Here is an 18,463-nt window from a genome sequence, read left to right as displayed (position 1 = left end):
GAAAATCATTCTGGGAGATAGTCTAACCAATCTGCTCATGGCAATGTCTGCTAAGCCTATGTTGCTCCTGGAAGCATGGAGATTACGGCCCTTGCGCTCAGCCGCGGGATAACCCGCTCTCGCCCATGGGTAGCAATACGAGACTTGCCGCTTTGGAAGTCTCGCAACTCAGCCATCGCCAGATCGACCCCACAATTACCATAGGCTTTAATTATGCCAAAGGATAAGTCGCATCTCCAGTTGCCTCAAGCTCAGAGCTTATTCGGCCCATCATGGTTCCACGAACCGACTCTTGGGCTGGTTATGATCTCGTATTTGGGCGAGCCCAGACGCTGCGCCCGTTGACTAGGCTGAACCGTCGTCGGTCATTTCGAGATACTGCTTTGTAATTCGCTCAACTTGGTCATTTAACTTGCCGCTACATTCGTGGTTTATGACCCAAACGGGTAACTCGTTTTCGCTTGTCATCGGAGTCGATCACTCCACATGATAGAGCTGAATAGCCACCTTCAAGCATCATATAAAAAGCCTTGCTTTCTGGAGATTGATATGTTTTTATGAAATAACGGTGTTTGCGAAATCATCATTCTCAAATACAACCCCAAGTCTCACGCTTAATTGATTATTGTGAGGAGAGTGAGCTCCACACCTTCGGAATGATAGGAGAACGCTCGTATCGTTAGTATTACGCGATTTCCCAATACACTACTGTCTGACACCTTGATAGAGCCAGGAAGCCTTTGGTTCTATGCACCGAATAAGGGTGCGCCGATAGCATTTGCCATCCTCTTCGCCCTGTCGGGTGTATTCCACTTCTATCAGACCTTGTATGTCTATTCTTGCCAGCGGAAAGTCACCCAAGATCTGACTCTAATGCCATGTAGCCGCTACAAGTCATGGAAAGTGACTGGCTTGTTGCCATGGTCGGCGCTTCTTTTTACGGCTGGATTTGTCATGCGCACCATTGGTGCCTTCGGTCAATGGCATAACATCGGTATTTATATAGCGAGCAATGTTCTCCTTCTGGTTGGACCGTAAGACGCATTCTACCCAGCTATTGAGTCACCTTGCTGACAGTTCTTACCCTCTAGTCCGGTCTACGAAACCTCGAATTACCTTATACTCGGTCGCATGCTCTACTATATCCCATATCACTCACCCATTCACCCTGGTCGTGTGTTTACCACATTCATTGCTTTAGCTGTGGTCATCGAAGCTATCACTGCCAATGGAGCTGTTCGAGTCGCAAGTGCTGACTCCACAGTGAGTGAGCAAGACACTGGCAAAGCACTACTCAAGGCGGCGCTCATCATGCAGATTGCCTTGATGGTGGGCTTCGTGGCACTCGCTGGAAGATTCCACTACAACTGCTCGAAGGGCAGTGTTTTGAATAAAAAGATTAAGCGCACTCTGATTGTTCTCTATGCCAGCTGCACTCTCATCATCATTCGAACCATTTACCGCACTGTCGAGTATTTCACCGCCGCGAGCCTGAACACCTACACTGACATTCAGCAGATCAGTCCCGTTCTTAAGCAAGAATGGTTCTTCTGGTTTTTCGAGGCGGTCTTCATGTACAGCAACACCACCCTGCTCAATGTGTGTCATCCGATGCAGGTACTTCCACGCTCAAACAAGGTATATTTGAGTGTGGATGGCGTGACTGAAATTGAGGGTCCAGGTTATGATGACCCCCGATCCAAGTTGGTTACTATAATTGATCCTTTTGATATTTACGGTTTGATTACAAAGCACGGCAAGAAGGAGAAGTATTGGGAGACCGTGACTACTCAGCAGATCACGCTGTCTTCCGCGACATTCGAAGGGTCATGTTTCTGATTTTCTGGTCATCAATCTTCCACTTTTCTGCACGTGGAAATGTCTGAAAATCGTATGGGGTATCAATGAAATTCCACATTAATTAATAGGTCTTTTATAATTGAATATACACAGTTAAAGTCACTACAAGTCATTGTCATCCTTTCCCATTTCACCTTGGATCTCCCAACTGTAAGATGCGAATCGACTGCGTCGCCTGATCCGTTCCCGTAGCATAGAACGAGGGGCGGTACGATGCAAAACATAGTTGCGACGCCTGCCAGAATTGACATTGCAAAGTTTGAGCCCAGTCCATGGAACATTTGTTTCGTGAAGAGCGGGAATAATCCGGAAAGCAACCCCCTGAAGAATCCTACCGCAGCAGTTGCACTAGCCGCATAGCTGAGATAGCTATCAGAGATGTAACCGTATAGGACGGTGTCAATTTCGGTCAGCGAGAAGCCAACGAAGATGAGTGATATCGTTGGGACAATCCATGGGATATTTGGGCTGTGAATCAGAGGCGGGATCGTCCAGCCAAACCACCAAAGTGAAATAGCTAGAACTGGGGCGCCAATCCCTAGACCCACGAGCTTGTCTTCGGGTCGAATAGGAAGACCCTTGCGTCGTCGCTTGTTGAGGATTTGAGAGTCAAGCATGCGAGTGAATGCACTGAGGCAAGTACCGAGGCCAATTGCCAGGAACATGAGAGATGCCTGCGGCGATGTGAACCCCATCGACTGGTAAATGATGGGCATGGCTTCGGTGAACATATAGATGAGAGACATGACGACAGAAATGATCATCGAAATGGTGAATACGATAGGCTCGCCACAAAAGAGCTGCGCAGGACGGAACAAGTGTTCCTTCATGAAAGCACGCATGGTCGGTATATGGTCGTGGTTAAGCGCAGGAGGAATGCCCTCGATCTGAAGCCGTAGCACTTCGACCTCGGCAGTCAATAGCAGGGACGATCGAGATTCGCGGATGAAAAAAAGCATCCCGGTAATAATTCCCATAACAATCGCATATATGTAGAATACCCATCGCCTAAGCATTTGTTAGCCATTATCACCGAGAGAGCCAATTGAACTGACCAGTCAAGGTATGCAACGATGTGGCTGCTCATGATCGGGCCCACAATCAACCCGATATTCGATGCCACAGTCCAGCAGTAGATTGCCCATACTCGCGCCCGGGAGTTGAACAGGTCCTCGATACTTCCGCCCACAATATTACCCGGTACCGCGGAAACAAGTCCTGCAATTACTCGCATAACAATCGCAGCAGGGAGTGAATTCACGGTACCGATGACAATACAGCAGCCACAACTCAGAGCACTGCTGATTATATATAACTTCTTGCGGCCAAAAGACTCGGTCCATGGGGGGAACACAATAGTGCCCAGACATTGCCCTAGAAGAAATCTGGTACATTATTAGAGAAAGGAGTTGGTAGCAAGAAAAGAGCTGTCTCACAGTGTCACAAAGCAAAACGTGGCAAAGGTATGCCCAACATTATATTCATGTCTGGCTTGCGATGCCGCGGCCGCACCTGCAGTGCTACTAGCCGTTCTGTAAAGCTCAATCAGCAATCATCTTCGCAACATCCATTTATTAGAGCCCGATCATACAGGATAAGATCCAATACGCAGATAAGTGTCGTATCATATATCTTTCGATTCGTAGGCCAATTTCTCGGGTGCTTGGGGTTGTCGCGCAGCCACCGAACAAACTTCCTGTCCGGCGTCAATTCAAGATGATGGTCGCGCAAATGTTCCTGCATCTGCTCCTGCAAGTAGAACCTGCGCTCGACCGTGATATCAAGGGGAGATTTCATCTTGCGCGTTTGTAAATCTTCTCATAATGCGAGTGAGGTGAGTATCAAGGAGAGCTTGCTCATCCAGGACAAGCAATCAGCGATTAGGCAAGGTCTTGACCTGTTTGACATGTGCGATGTGTATAAACTAATTTCTCGATTGAGATTGGGAAGGTGAGTATGTGATCCCGAAGAATGCCAGCCCCCTGCAAGCCTCGCTCTGGAATTTGTATCTACTTGAGCGTTGCTCAGACAACCTACCCTGAACTACAGACACTACCACCGGGAAAACTTTTGAGATGAACCGGATACAGTGGTTTTCGGCTTGATTATTCGCTAACTCACGTGCACTATGTCGATTTATCAATCTGCCTAGATGTCACATCTGTGGGCTTCGTTCAACACCAGTCTTGGGGTTTTCCATTCTAGGGATGTAGCATTCTTGGGGTAACCAGGGGATACACACCTCAAATGCTTGGCCGATCCAGAAGACGATTGATAATCTGCTTTCCTAGCCGACCAGTATATGTATACGAGCTGGAAACGATCGATTTGAAGGCTTTTATGCCGATGCTCGTCAATTTCTGCTTTTCAAATTAAGGTTGCAATCTCAATTCTACAATTTGTGGCTTGATAGCACTTGGACAGAGAGTCGGGACCTCACTACGAGTATAAGCTGTTTGTGGCAGTTTTGACCGATCATGTAGCACAATGTGAGGCCACGTTTGACCAGGATTCTGAAGAGAGTACACAAGATCCATGGCATCGGGTAGCTGTCATGGTCTGGCTGATGTGCATTTGTTTTTCAACCTCTCCTGAGCTCGGAGCTTGGGACATATTGCAAAAAGATCCACATTTCGGTCAAAGTATACGTAGTGTAGCCCCTGAGAGATTCCTTTTCCCCCTATTGCCAAGAGCTCGTGCTATGAATGTGCAAAGGTGGACGGCCGGCTACGAAGAAAGCTTAACCTTACGATCACTGGAATTCAGCACTCGAGCACTTTAGAAGATAAAAAATTGCATTGAGGGGGGCGACGCAGGATACCGATCAAAGTGGTCGGGAGTGCCGTACGGCCCGGACTTTTACAAGACCCTATCCTACCTTGACGTCTACACGAATTATTGTAGACTCTATGATAACAACGGGGTCATCGGAGATGAATTTGATGCTAGTTGGTGCTCGTTGAGGGGATGGGTCAGCCGATTGCGAGAACTGTCGTGATAGAAAACTTGAGATGAGTTCAAAGTCGTCAATTCACGATAAGTTTGCCTACACACGTATCTGAGAATTTTTTTTTCTTCAAGTTTCATCGTTGCAAATCTAAGTGCTAGTTGATCAGAGCTGTGTTGACATCCAAGGCGGTGAAGTATCCACCGGCGCAGATGCGGAATCGGCGAGGCCACCTCTCAGAAGTCTTCAGCTCGGCCAAAACAAATTTGACCAGCCGGCTGGTACTCGACTGTGAGCTATATCATCTAAATCCGCTCACACTTAATCCCAAAAGCTTTACGACCTTGACCCTCCCTCGAGATCGACCCTAGTCCGGCGCTTTGCTGTGTCGAGCCGCGCCCTACTATCCGCGCCTATAAACAGCCAATCATGCTCTCATCACTCTCTTCAAGCCTCGCAAATGCGCGGCAATCAATTGCGCAGGCGCTGAATTTTGCCCTTGTACTCTCTACAGCTTTCATGCTATGGAAGGGTCTTTCTGTTGCCTCGGCTTCCAGCTCGCCGATCGTGGTCGTGCTGTCCGGGTCGATGGAGCCAGCATTCCAGCGTGGTGACCTGCTCTTCCTCTGGAACCGAAGCCCGCGCACAGAAGTTGGCGAAATTGTGGTTTACAATGTCCGCGGCAAGGACATCCCCATCGTGCACCGAGTGGTGCGAACATACCCCGAAGTTGAGGGCAAGGCCAAGAAGGTGAAGGAAATCACAGTGTATGTTCTGGGCACAATTTGAATGCTCTCCTGAATACCATAGCCATGGGGGTAGGTCGATACTGACCGGGTTATCTAGAAATTCGACACCTAATTCGCACATGCTTCTGACCAAGGTACGTTGACAGCCATACAGTGTGCTTTGTCGAACGCATGGACTAACACAACGATTCCGTGTTTCAGGGCGACAACAATCTTGCCGATGATACGGAGCTATATGCTCGAGGCCAAGACCACCTCAGCCGTGAGGAGGACATTGTGGGCAGTGTGCGTGGATACATTCCGGTAGGCTCTATGGCTCCGTGCTCTCTTCTTGCAGTGGGCTGACATCCGCAGATGGTGGGTTACGTTACTATTATGCTCAGTGAGCACCCATGGCTCAAAACAGTTCTTCTCGGTATCATGGGATTGATGGTCATGCTCCAGAGGGAGTAGTTGGTATGGCGGAAGTTCGATAAACTAGCTCGCATTCGCATTCTCAAATAAATTACTTCCCAACACCTAAATGAGTCAATCAAAACAACCAACTTTGTATTAAACAGAAAGTTGGGTTTATTGGTCCGAATGAAAGCATCACAGGCGTAAAGACTCGAAGTAAATAGCAAGTCCATGAGGCGACCTTTTCGGCCAAGACTGATTTGCCCGACTGACGTCTTCTTCCCACCCCCACTTCAAGTCCTGGAATGCTTCTAGCTTCGATCTACCAGGCCACCTTCTTTTACCATCGCGCACCGAGCTCTCGTTTCTCGGTGACTTGCCTCAAACTCTCGCTCGACTTGCCTCGTCTATCTCTCTTCGCTTTTGTATCTTATCGCACCATCCTCTGGCGCCCCGCATCTCCGTCACGCGCCCACGAGGTCAATCAGACTCGACAAGATGGGCAGCCAAAAGCGCATAGCCAAGGTATGACACCTCTCAGGGCTTCTTCGCTGTTGGATCCAACTTTCTAAACCCAAGTTTCCTTGACAGGAGCTCGCTGAGCTTGTTGAATCGCCTCCTGCGGGTATCAGCGTCGAATTAGTTGATGAGTCAAACCTTTACGAGTGGAAGGTACGCATGGACGGCCCTGAAGGATCACCATATCAGGTACGCAAATACATCCATATGCTGTAGCGCTTTATTTGTGACGGCGCCCTTGATCACCTTCAAACGCAAGGCGCTGCGCCACCCTTTGCCCCCCCCTGTGTCCGTTCCCGCATGAACACATTGTCTAACCTCTATGTACAATCAAAAGGGCGGAAATTTCGCATTGAAACTGTCGCTACCTACTGAATACCCATTCAAGCCTCCCATCGTCTCCTTCTCGACCAAGATCTACCATCCAAATGTCACAAACGACGAGAAAGGCAGCATGTGCCTGGGAATGCTGCGCGCAGACGAATGGAAGCCCAGCTCAAAAATCAATGCTGTCCTTCAGTTCGCTCGCCAACTTTTGGCCGAGCCCATGCCCGACGATGCTATTGAAGGAAGGATCGCAGAGCAATACAGGAATGATCGGGCGCGCTATGACGAAGTTGCACGTGAATGGACCCGAAAATATGCAGTCTCCAAGTAGGTTTACCTGCTCTTGAGGGGCTCTGTCGTTATGTGTCTATGACTTTGATCTTGCGAATAGTCAGGGAGGGGTGTTTCTATGCATGGCTTGGGTCGGGAAATAGAAGTACATGAACTTGTTCCAGTCGTTGGCATCTGAACATACAAAGAAACATTGAAATTCATATTGCTGATAGTCAATATGTTGTCTTTTGCATATGGATATCAGTCTTATTTGCTGCTCTCTAGCGGGACGTTTCCGCGGCGTGGCGGAATTGCAACGGAGGCCGAGGGGTGGTATAAGCAGCGTCCAGTCGTCGGTAGATAATGAGCCACGATCGCGTACATGCCTTGTTGAGAATTCTAACCCCATCGTATGAACAGCCATGAGAGAATCGAAGATGGGGGAGGTGACAACTTTCTGATTGTGCAAGTCAAAGCGGCAGCTCCCGACTTCTCAACTCCTAGTTTCCAATCTGTAGAAGAATAAGGGCCGAGAGCACCTTGACTCAGCCTCGAGCATTCAGATCTGGAGTGCGTGCTCGGATAATGATACCGCTGGCGGAATGATACCTCGATTATGTCACTATTTCCCCGCATATGACCCCACGGGGAAGAACGTTCAGTGATTCGGTTGGTTGTAGCCATCTCGGACATGTACGCCTCGGGAATTGAAGCCATTGAGTAATTTTACATAAAGGGAACGAAAAAGCCTGAAAACATGGAGTAAGTGCCAATCTTAGCTATTGAAGAGGACTTTATCATGGCTATCCTTTCAGACTCGGTAGCTTTTCTTGCACGAAATGTACCAAGCATTCTTCTTCTCGTGGGTATAGCTCATCTCATCCGCAACTACTTTACACCAGGAGCATCATCAGTGCCTGGTCCTTTTCTTGCCAAGCTATCAAACCTCTGGAGGTTCATCGACGTGGCCAATGGCCATGCTGAGGTCACTCACCAAATGCTCCACCGGAAGTATGGTGACTATGTCCGACTGGGCCCAAATGTAGTGAGTGTACGTGATTTAGACGCTCTCAAGATAATATATGGTATCAACCAGGGCTACAACAAGGTCAGTCAGGAGGCTCACGCATGTCTTGCCCCGTATTGATTTCAAGACAGACCGATTTCTATAAAGTTCAACAGCAACTTGCCAAGGGCAAACCGACACCTACATTGTTCACGACAACAGACGAAGACTTCCATACCTCGATCAAGCGGCCGATTTCGGCTGCGTACTCTATGAGCACTTTGACAGAGTTCGAGCCATTCGTAGACACGATAATCCATACGTTGTTTCGAAGGCTGGATGAGTTTGTTGTCCACGGAAAAGTTTGTGATATCTCGGCCTGGTTACAGTACTGTAAGCTGAGCCTTATGCCCAAACGCGGCTCCCGTACTAAGTTTGAGTAGACGCCTTTGATGTAATCGGTGAAATGACCTTCAGCAAGCCTCTTGGATTCTTGGAGAAGGGTGGTGATATAGATGGAGTCATTTCTGCGCTCGAACATATGCTTGACTACTCAGGAAAGGTAGGTGACTTGCTTCAGTCATTGTCGGTCATACTGAACAATTGCAGATCGGTCAAATGCCATGGCTGGATTATTTGTTCATCAAAAATCCTCTGAGGCAACTTGTCCGTGGCGGGTCCACTGGTGCGGTGGCTCGTTTTGCGCGTGCCCGACTGGATGAAAGACTTCAACAGATGTCAACAGTATCGAAGGAGGGCGGTGCTCCGTCATCACAATTGCACAAGGACTTCCTTGCTCGCTTCCTAGATGCGAAGCGAGCCCATCCTAGTGTAGTGACCGATGATCAAGTATTCTCATACACCGTGAGCAACATGATTGCCGGCTCTGACACGACAGCCATCTCCTTACGCGCGATCTTATACTACACCCTCAGGAACCCAAAAGTCTTGTCAAAAATAAATCGAGAACTCAACACGGCATACAAGGAAAGAAAGATCACCCTCCCTGTCTCCTGGAAGCAGAGCCAAGAAGAACTGCCGTACCTTGACGCCGTGATCAAAGAAGCTCTGCGTTTGCATCCCGCCGTGGGACTCCTCTTGGAGCGCATTGTCCCCGCTGGTGGTCTGCAGCTGCCCAACGGTGGGCCCTTCTTACCAGCCGGGACAATCGTCGGTGCTAGTCCCTGGATTATTCACCGCCACCCGCTCTTCGGAAAAGACGTCGACTTGTTTATCCCTGAAAGATGGATGCAGGCGAATACGGAGTCGGATGCTGAATTCAAGGGGCGCAAGAAGCAGATGCTCAGAGCTACTTTTACGTTTGGGGCTGGACCGAGGACGTGTATAGGGAAGAACATTAGCCTTCTGGAGATTTATAAATTAATCCCATCCTTACTTTTGGTCTACAAAGTGAGTGGACTTCATTCTCGTGTTTTCGTCTTGAGAACCAGACGCTGATCCACCGAGTCTTAGATCGAGTTCGAGAACCCGGGACAGGAATGGGCAACAACTAATGCATGGTTCGTGCGACAGAAAAATATGGATGTGAAATTGACCCGCAGCGATATATAGTGGAGGCACCAAACTCGGAAGGATCGACATGGTGTGCCTGGAACCTCGAGAGCCCCAGCGCTTGGAGCCACAGTTACATCAATAACATCGCCCGCTCAAGCAATGCCAATATACTTAGATTAACTCAAATGAATTCCGTTCCAGGTTGATTGTTCCACCGAACAAGATCCCCATCACGATCGGGGCAAATAACAAGGCGGGAGCTAGAGCACGGACGCTCGAGAAATGAGATGCCCCTTCCAAGGCTCGGAAGAGGACGGAAGCTGGAATGAGGCAATGGAGCAGAGCCGGGCGAGGCACGGCTAGTGGGAACAATCATAGCATCGCAAGCCAGCCAGGGCCCTAGAAGAGTCACCGAAGTTTGAGAATCCGGGCATTGTCCCGTCAATTTCCCATGCCGCCTCTGCAATTCAAGTTTTGCTGCACCTTGATAGCCTAGAATTGCAAACAAGAGTTGATCCAAATTAACAAGCAGCTTGTTTGATTTTTTTTTTTTTGTTTTTTCGATTCTAATGCACCTGATTCTACTGATAATGGAGGGAAAAGGGAATCTGGAGGCGAAGGCTCATTGTTGGACGTTGCAATGCTCACAAGATCACATTCCCGAGATCAGAGGCTAGCTCGTTAAGCGAGAATCGAAGATCTCTCAATCTCATGGAGCTGTTAGGGGCGAATTAAAGAAAGAAAAGAAAAGAAAAGAAAAGAAAAAACTTGACCGTTGTCGGGGAAGTGTCGGCAGGTGAAGTCTGGTCCCTGATCGACGATGCATCCGTGGTCGACACTGGGTCGGTCACTGGGGCACGGGAAGAACCATGAACATGTCTAGTGAGGAACTATCGGCAATGTACAGGTGTGCAGCAAGCTGCATGGCTGCACAGACAGGTAACCCGAGGAACTGATAGGTAGTGAACCGTTAAAGGGAAATGACAGTTCACAGCATCTGAAACCCCAGAGCCCTTTCCTTACGTCATCTGGCACTAGTGCTAATCAAGTTCTGTTGATTTTTGTCTCAAATTCAGTCCGTTCGCCCTCATTCCAGTCCTCTGGCAGGCTGTGGCCCTTATTGTTCTTCTTGTTTTTGCTTCTTCTACACTCGTTCATTGTGCGTTGCTTGACTTCATTGATCCGACTTCCACTTCCCCTGACCCGTCCAAAGAGCTAGCCGCTCAACCCTTTTCTTTCGCGCCGTGCCCAACCCGTGTATACCCTCGTTTATCTCGCCTTGAAACACCGGAAGAACCTTCTTGGCGCTCAGCTACTCCTTCTCAACCTTTCAGTCGGAAACCAATGTCCAGCGGGAACTGGGTGCTGCTACTAGCTCGTGGCCATGGTCACAGAAATTGGAAACCCTCGATATCCACCTCCCTTGGGCGCATCCGATCTTCGCGGCCGTCGGAGGGCCCCTCACCAGAATCAACCGCGTTTAGATCCATTGAAGATTGAACCACGCGTAACGCGAACCAACCCGATCCCGCGATCGACACCAAACTCTCCCCGCTCGGCACACCCACCGCGTTCTCGCTCTCCTTTTCCAGTCAATCATCCTGTCGAAGATCGGCCATGGATTCCGGAGGCGCTCAGGGCTGGCTCGCCCCAAGGCCGTGAAGAATGGAGAGCGAAAACACCTACCGGTCGTAATTCCCCTTATACGCCCCCAGCAGACCGACAACCCCCGACATGGTATACAGGCGATAATGATTTCGACAAGCCCAATCCGCGCAAAGCCCCGCCTGCCAGGGGCGGTTTGCGTATTTCCATGTCGACGTCCAAGCTGCATAGCAACCGGCCCAGACTTCAAGAGGCCTCGGACGTTCGCCAGGACTTGAACCCACACGATCTGCCGTTGCCGCGCTTCCCTCCCAGCGGACCCGCGGATGAAACTACACTCAGAACCAGCGTCAATTCGACCCTGACTTCTTGGTCCAGTGTAGAACAAAACAGTGGTACTGAGCGCAGCAGTGTTCTTACTAAGAGCAGCTCCATCACCGACCTTTCACCCGATACCCCAGACGCTCCTCATATGGATGAAGGAATGAGTGTGGAAGATGCGATTTCCATGTACCTAGACGGCTTCAGCGACGTGACCGAGGAACCTCCATCTCCCAAATCCTACGCGGAGAGCAAGGCCCCATCAGTAACACCGCCCCCATCAAGAGATTCGGGCTTGGACGACATTTACCATCCCAATACGAGATCGCTGGACGACATCCCTCCCATTCCCTCACTGCCACAGCCGACCTTGCTGGAGCCTACAGCACCTGGGACGACATCACTGGAGCGTCCTGTCTCAGAGCCTGTTCCCACAAGTCCGCCGCTACCACCCCCGACTCTTCATTTCGAACCAACACCACTCACCTCCCCAACTTCCGACAAACCGTCCAAATTACAGGCGTTCCATGAGCGCCAGCGCTCGCGAATCATCATTCCAGGGCCGGTCCTCCTCCTCTCATGCCTGGAAGTGAGACTAGGGATGAATACGGGTTCCGCAAAGCCACGCAGTACGTCACGTCGGAAATGTACAAGGCCTGGAAAGGCCCGTATTCCAGTTATGCGGGCCATCGACAGACCAAGTGGCACGAGATGCTCAAGGAGCACGGTTTGAGCACAGACAATCCAACCGTATTCCCAGCGCAGTCCAATAAGGTCAAGCGTTTCGTGCGAAAGGGCATCCCGTCCGAGTTCCGGGGTGCAGCGTGGTTCTGGTATGCCGGCGGGTACGAGCTACTGAACCGACACGTTGGCCATTATGACGACCTAGTGCAAAAGGTCATGAACTCGCCGAGTAATGATGACAAAGAGCATATTGAACGAGACTTGCATCGCACGTTTCCAGACAACATGCACTTCAAGCCGGAAGGCACGGATGCTGCCCAGTCTGGCAGTAGTAATCCCAAACATGCCGATATCCCGACAGAGACGCAAATGATTCAATCCCTTCGCCGGGTGTTGTATGCTTTCGCACTCCACAACCCAAAAGTTGGCTACACACAGTCGCTAAACTTCATTACCGGCATGCTCCTTCTCTTCCTTCCTGAGGAAAAGGCATTCTGGATGCTGCACATCATCACCTCAGTCTATCTACCTGGAACCCATGAAATCAGTCTGGAGGGTGCAAACATTGATCTCTGGATCCTCATGGTTCTTCTTCGGGACTCCATGCCCGCCATTTACGCTAAGATCGCCAGCATGGGTGGGACACCCGCCGGCCGCAAGACGCCTCCTCTGACCGTCAACTCGCGACTGCCAGACATCACGCTGGGATTAACGAACTGGCTTATGTCGGTGTTCATTGGTACTCTACCTCTGGAGACCACGCTGCGAGTCTGGGACGTCTTCTTCTACGAAGGCTCAAAGACGTTCTTCCGCGTCTCGCTTGCCATCTTCAAGGCCTGTGAACGCGAGATCCTCGCAGTTTCCGACCCAATGGAAGTCTTCCAAGTGGTGCAGACCGTGCCTAAGAAGTTACTCGATGTCAACACCTTACTTGATGACTCCTTCATGCGACGCCATCGAGTCGGACAAGGTCGAATTGACGAGCTAAGAGCGGCACGACGGACGGCTGTCCGGCAGGAGAAATTGCGACGGTCAGCGGCCTTTGGCAAAGGTCAAATTCAAGCAGCCACCGACGATTTCGAAGCACCTCCACGAAATGGCCATCCTCGTGTCATGGATTCTCTGCGCCAACTCAAGCAACACACATTCCGATAGGCTATTGCCTCTTGCCCGGATACTTGAAGCGTGAATCTTTCATCATGTGGTCGGGACACTGGACAACCGCGGCCGCTTGGTTTATTTCTCTCGGCTCACTAATCTCTGTAATCATAATCGTCTTGTCAACCGAACAATGTCGAACACCCGACATATGGGACCCCTCGCGTTTTTTTTTTTGGCGTCTTCTCAGGATACCTAGGCCTATTTGTTATATTGGAGCAAGGCCTGCATTTGTACATAGCACAACATAGATCCGCATGCAAAGCAAAAACTCAATAAAGCTAGACGTGCCCAGAAAAGCCAAGCAGGCAAACAACACAATAACCTAAACATGGACTCAAAAATGAGACTAACAGGAATTAGCGGAGTTTGGATGGGGCTCATTGGACCCTTAGGGCTGATCCGAGCCAATCTGAGCTGATCATTGGATCGATCGTTGCTCTCTCCGCATCGGCCCTGCATTGCAGGGCATGTCGTCATGGATTCTGATGCGGAAATATCAGGTTCCTTGCTTCCCCCTTGAAAAAGGGGACTGGAGAACTTCAGATCTTCTTCTCTGCACGGCAAACAATGAGTGGGCAAGCAGCTAGCTATTACGACCCTAATCAGGGCTTCGCCCAGGAACAGGGGAAGGGGAAGCCTGACAACCATAACCGTGACTTGGAACAACGCGGCAATGGCTACCAGCCACAGCAAGTTGCGTCCGAGGCCAAATCGCCAGGGCCTCCAGAATACCCTGACCACCCTCCGCCGCCGTACAGTACTTTTGATGAGGCGTTCAAGATTGAAAAACCAAAGTGGAACGATATTTGGGCAGGTCTTTTGGTACGTAATACATTTAAGATTCCCGGGGAAAACTAAGCTCCCAAAGCTAATAGTTGCCCCTTTTCAGTTAATCGCCGTGTTTTTGGGCTATGTCGCAGTGTCCGGCTATACCATTCATTCGTATGCAGTCAATAAGGGCTTCAATGGGGGTGGTATCTATGACTCGTCTAACGACTTCTCGCTCGACACCAACACCCTGGTTCTCTTCATCTTTGTGCTCTGTGTTGCCCTTGTTTTCTCATGGCTGTACTTCCTCGGCGCACGATACTTCACCAAAACCTTCATCTGGGCCACGGGCATTCTGAACATTGTCTTCGCACTCGCAACGGGCATCTACTATATCGCAAAGAAGCAGTATGGAGGCGGAATAGTGTTTCTGGTCTTCGGAGTCTTCGCCATCATTTGCTTCATTAGCTGGATCCCACGCATCCCATTCACGGCTTTTATGTTGCAGACCACCATGGACGTGGCGCGCAACTATGGACACGTCTTCCTGGTCAGTGCTTTGGGTGGTATCGTCACCGTGGCTTTCTCGGCTTGGTTCTCGGTGACTCTAGTCGCGATTTATGTCAAGTTTGAGCCGGATTCCTCGGGGACGAATCCGTCATGCGCGAATGGCGGCTGTAGTCGCGCCAAGGTGATTGGGCTTGTCGTGTACGTGACTTTTGCCATGTACTGGTTCAGCGAGTGGATCAAGAACACTGTGCACACGACCATCGCTGGCGTGTATGGATCGTGGTACTTTTGGAGCAAGTCTGCGGGTGGAATGCCGAAAGGGTCGACTCGGGGAGCGTTCCGTCGCGCGACGACCTACTCGTTTGGCAGTATCAGTTTGGGAAGTCTGATTATTGCGATTATTCAAATGATGCGCCAAGCATGCTCTATTGCACAGCGACAAGAGGCAGCCCAAGGCAACCTGATTGGTAGTATCGCCATCTGGGTCTTGGGGTGCATCATTTCGCTCCTTGACTGGCTCGTCACACTTTTCAATCGCTACGCCTTCTGCCACATTGCGCTTTACGGCAAAGCCTACATCCCTGCGGCCAAGGATACATGGAAGATGATGCGCGACCGTGGCATTGATGCTCTCGTTCAAGACTGTCTGATTGGCCCAGTCTTGACCATGGGTTCGGTCTTCGTTTCATACGTGTGTGCCCTGTCGGCCTACCTCTACCTACAATACACCAAACCCGCCTATAATTTCGGACGGAGATTTCACAGCAGTGATTATGGCCTTTTCTTTTGTCATTGGATTGCAGGTCTGCCAGGTGTTCATGACGCCCATCGGCAGTGGTGTTGAGACCATCTTCGTGGCCATGGGCTGGGACCCGCAAGTCATGATCAACGACCACCCAGACATTTACTACAAGCTTGTGCAGCTGTACCCACGTGTGCAACAGGCCATCCACGCGTAGATTTATGGAACCCTTTTAAAGGGAATTGGACAATAGATTGATACCCAGGACATTGGGCCACTGTCAATGAAATCGAGTCTTCCGAAGGAGTGAGAGATCTTCACATTTTACCTAATAACAATATACGAAAGTAGAATGGCACGTGTTTCATTGATCATTACAATCTCGGTCTTTAAGAATACATGAATAGACAACTATATAGACTCCCCCAAAACAAAAAGAAAAAAACCCCCCCCATGGGAAAATACATCTCATCCCATTCCGACCCAGTTTTTCCCCCATTATAAAAGTAACCCTTACAGAGCAATCATCAGACCCATAACAGCGGCGATACCTACGGCAGCAACACCACCGTGGGCAGCGTTGACCTGGGGGGCAGCGCCCTGGAAAGTCTTGAAGTGGTTGGCACTAGCACCGCTAGGGGTAGGAGTAGCCATCCAGGAGTTGTAAATGGCAGAGGTAGACGAGGCGCCGACCACAACAACACCTTGAGACCAGGCAGGGGAAGAGGCCGCAGCCATACCTCCCATGCTACTGCTAACGGGCACATAGACGGGGATCTGAGAGACGTGCATAGAGCTGGTGGGGGTAGCCTTGCAAGCGCAGGACTCAGTAACAGTGACAGTCATCACTTGGGGCCGGGTGGCATCGACGTCCTCGCTCGGTGAGTAGGCGCGCATGTGCAGGTCCCCAGCGGGCTGCATGGGCTTGCTGGCATGGCGAGCGGGAGCAGCGACCTTGTCACTGCTAGCAGCGCACAGGGAGGCATCGAGGTCATCCACGCCTAGAACATGTTAGACTGAGAAGTATACTGGTGATTGTTGATGTGATGAACCTACTGATTCCGACCTTTGTGCAGGCGTCTTTGGCAGATTGTGTCAACTCCGAGATCGCATCTTTGTTGGCGCACAGGCATTCCGCGCTGGTCATGTTGGTGCAATCGTTGAATTTTGTGACGTCGATTCCGTCGAGGGCCGCAGTAGCGCAGTCGAGGTACTCACTGGTAATTTGGGCCGTGACGGCACCGGCCATGAAAAGAGCAGTGATGAAAGAGCGCATCTTGATGGATCGGGTAGAAGTTTGATAGAATATCGAAGTATAGTGTAGGAACAGCTGGAGGAGCAAAGAGAGTAGGCAACCGGGATGGGGAGTTGGTATCGACTTAAGTAAAATCCAGCCTTCATCATGAATCAGGTAAATAATTGGCCCTAAAACAGCATCCCTTGATCCCTGGAGGTTGGTGAATTGGTGGTGACGACGTCAGACATTCTGGTATCCCCAGCGGGGAGGGGGACACAACGCTTAATTGGATGTATAAGCTTTGACTGGCATCCGAATTGCCTTACCCTGCGAAATGCACTCTTGGAGCTACTGGAGCTTCCTGTAGATCGCTTTGGAATGACTTAAGAAATGTGCCAGTTGCCATGTCCCAGTGGCGGCGCTGGGTGGTATCCCTGGTTACCCGTTCCTCCGGAGAATGTCCACCGCAATCACCCTATTCAAGACCATCCAGGATGTTCCTCCTTTAGTGACGTTACTGATCCAGGGATAGATGGGTGCTTCGATACTCTGAAAAAGCCATGGTCCTTTTGGCTGATAAAAACAGGTATGCTGCGAATTGTATCAGTTTCGACTCTGTTCAAGTGTGCACTAGTTTCATTCTCGTGGAAGATTCTCGACTGGACTCGAATTATGAGCAGCCCGTAGTATGCCTTATAATGCAACGTACGCAAATAGAAGTTGCAAGCAATGTGGCCATGTCCCCTGACACGTTCAGTCAAGGGCATAATCCACAGGTACTCCAACTCAATCTCACTGGCTGGAATTCAATTTGATCGCTCCGGAAGTTTGAGTAGAGAGCGCGACAAGTCTGTTCTTTGGAAAATTTCCAATTTTAGCCATAGCTCATGATTGACGTGCTACGGAATAGAACCTTCGTGAGAACTGTTCATGTTGAGATTGCGGCGCAACAAGCAGAATGCAGCGATCGAGGTGCGTAGTCCTTCAACAGGACCGTGAAAGACTCTGCATGTTGGTTCTGAGCTCGCGTGTAGTAGTCTAGACTTCGCACGTCTTCTGTTTGCCACTTGGAGACAGTTGGCTGGATGGATTAAGTTGACGGTTATTTATACCAAACCCATATAGCGAAGCTCTTTTTCCACGTCCTGGCTTTCCCCTTTCGGCTTAGCTCCCGCTTCAGCGCCACTTTCTTTGACGAAATGTTTGACCGATCGGGCTAGAAACTTTGTTCCCATGAGCTGGCTAGTGGCATTAAAGCCCGAGTTAGGCAACTCTTTCGTAGCCCGGGACCCAATTCAGGAAATGGTTAAGACTTGCTCTGAACGGAACTCGCATAACACGCCTAGAATCTCGGGCAATTTTGGCAGCGTCAATGACTGCTTCAGTCTGTCCACGGTGAAGTCCGCCCTTTGGCGCACTCAGCCACCCACGGGTCATAATCATGGGAAAATGACGATCATGCGTGGCATCAGGCGCATCAAATAATGCTTCTTTGTATGAATTGCTTTCGTCAAATTATCATGCCATTTCCTTTATTATTCGTGCTGGGCTGGTCCCTAGAAGAGAAAAGAAATAAAGCACTGACAGGTGCATGCTCTATCGATTCCTGTGGTGATGTAAGTTTCGGAACACCGAAATTTGTATGCTTGGTTGGCGGTGATCACGGTAATAACATGGACAGCCTACGGAATTGACAACAGACTCATAATCAATTAAGCAGCGAACAAGCTATTAAGTTTTTCCAACAATGACGATATCTATGGATTTGCAGCAGGGATTGTGTTCCGCACGCGCGACTTTGGGGTTCAGTCGAAACACTTGCCTGATACGGAATCCAAAGAAC

General features: G+C 50.0%; 8 protein-coding genes across 8 annotated transcripts; 6 read left to right on the top strand and 2 right to left on the bottom strand.

The window, feature by feature from the left end:
* Positions 1–656: 656 nt before the first annotated feature.
* Positions 657–1,839, top strand: N7477_000427 (putative RTA1 domain protein; the record flags this gene model as incomplete). The annotated part of the gene is made up of 4 exons (XM_056962090.1): positions 657–678; positions 728–827; positions 885–1,034; positions 1,092–1,839. 4 exons carry the CDS (start codon positions 657–659, stop codon positions 1,837–1,839), a joined length of 1,020 nt encoding a protein of 339 aa, XP_056827093.1.
* A 123-nt stretch (positions 1,840–1,962) lies between these two features.
* On the bottom strand, positions 1,963–3,657 carry N7477_000426 (uncharacterized protein; the record flags this gene model as incomplete). The annotated part of the gene is given in 5 exon segments (XM_056962089.1): positions 1,963–2,181; positions 2,196–2,868; positions 2,916–3,245; positions 3,297–3,392; positions 3,452–3,657. The coding sequence occupies 5 exon segments, from the start codon at positions 3,655–3,657 to the stop codon at positions 1,963–1,965; spliced, it is 1,524 nt and encodes a 507-aa protein (XP_056827092.1).
* A 1,579-nt stretch (positions 3,658–5,236) lies between these two features.
* sec11 (signal peptidase complex catalytic subunit SEC11) lies at positions 5,237–6,009 on the top strand (the record flags this gene model as incomplete). Its single annotated transcript, XM_056962088.1, has 4 exons — positions 5,237–5,574; positions 5,654–5,690; positions 5,758–5,859; positions 5,911–6,009. The coding sequence occupies 4 exons, from the start codon at positions 5,237–5,239 to the stop codon at positions 6,007–6,009; spliced, it is 576 nt and encodes a 191-aa protein (XP_056827091.1).
* Positions 6,010–6,450: 441 nt separating this feature from the next.
* N7477_000424 (putative ubiquitin conjugating enzyme (UbcB)) lies at positions 6,451–7,129 on the top strand (the record flags this gene model as incomplete). The annotated part of the gene is made up of 3 exons (XM_056962087.1): positions 6,451–6,477; positions 6,544–6,660; positions 6,809–7,129. The coding sequence occupies 3 exons, from the start codon at positions 6,451–6,453 to the stop codon at positions 7,127–7,129; spliced, it is 465 nt and encodes a 154-aa protein (XP_056827090.1).
* Positions 7,130–7,852: 723 nt separating this feature from the next.
* Positions 7,853–9,649, top strand: N7477_000423 (cytochrome P450; the record flags this gene model as incomplete). Its single annotated transcript, XM_056962086.1, has 5 exons — positions 7,853–8,179; positions 8,230–8,470; positions 8,521–8,639; positions 8,687–9,487; positions 9,551–9,649. Coding segments are annotated over 5 exons (1,587 nt in total), but the record flags the coding sequence as incomplete, so codon positions are not given.
* A 1,327-nt stretch (positions 9,650–10,976) lies between these two features.
* Positions 10,977–13,357, top strand: N7477_000422 (putative GTPase activating protein (Gyp3); the record flags this gene model as incomplete). Its single annotated transcript, XM_056962085.1, has 2 exons — positions 10,977–12,025; positions 12,079–13,357. 2 exons carry the CDS (start codon positions 10,977–10,979, stop codon positions 13,355–13,357), a joined length of 2,328 nt encoding a protein of 775 aa, XP_056827088.1.
* Positions 13,358–13,930: 573 nt separating this feature from the next.
* N7477_000421 (choline transporter-like family protein) lies at positions 13,931–15,600 on the top strand (the record flags this gene model as incomplete). The annotated part of the gene is made up of 3 exons (XM_056962084.1): positions 13,931–14,185; positions 14,253–15,336; positions 15,407–15,600. 3 exons carry the CDS (start codon positions 13,931–13,933, stop codon positions 15,598–15,600), a joined length of 1,533 nt encoding a protein of 510 aa, XP_056827087.1.
* Positions 15,601–15,896: 296 nt separating this feature from the next.
* N7477_000420 (uncharacterized protein) lies at positions 15,897–16,659 on the bottom strand (the record flags this gene model as incomplete). The annotated part of the gene is made up of 2 exons (XM_056962083.1): positions 15,897–16,384; positions 16,440–16,659. The coding sequence occupies 2 exons, from the start codon at positions 16,657–16,659 to the stop codon at positions 15,897–15,899; spliced, it is 708 nt and encodes a 235-aa protein (XP_056827086.1).
* Positions 16,660–18,463: the final 1,804 nt, after the last annotated feature.

Source organism: Penicillium maclennaniae (assembly GCF_028827695.1).
Source record: "Penicillium maclennaniae strain IBT 15551 chromosome Unknown utg000001l:1.0-3280838.0:1.0-3283122.0, whole genome shotgun sequence".
NCBI classification, from domain to species: domain Eukaryota; kingdom Fungi; phylum Ascomycota; class Eurotiomycetes; order Eurotiales; family Aspergillaceae; genus Penicillium; species Penicillium maclennaniae.
The sequence above is the reverse complement of the archived record's forward strand: the minus strand, read 5'-3'. Positions and strand labels throughout refer to the sequence as shown.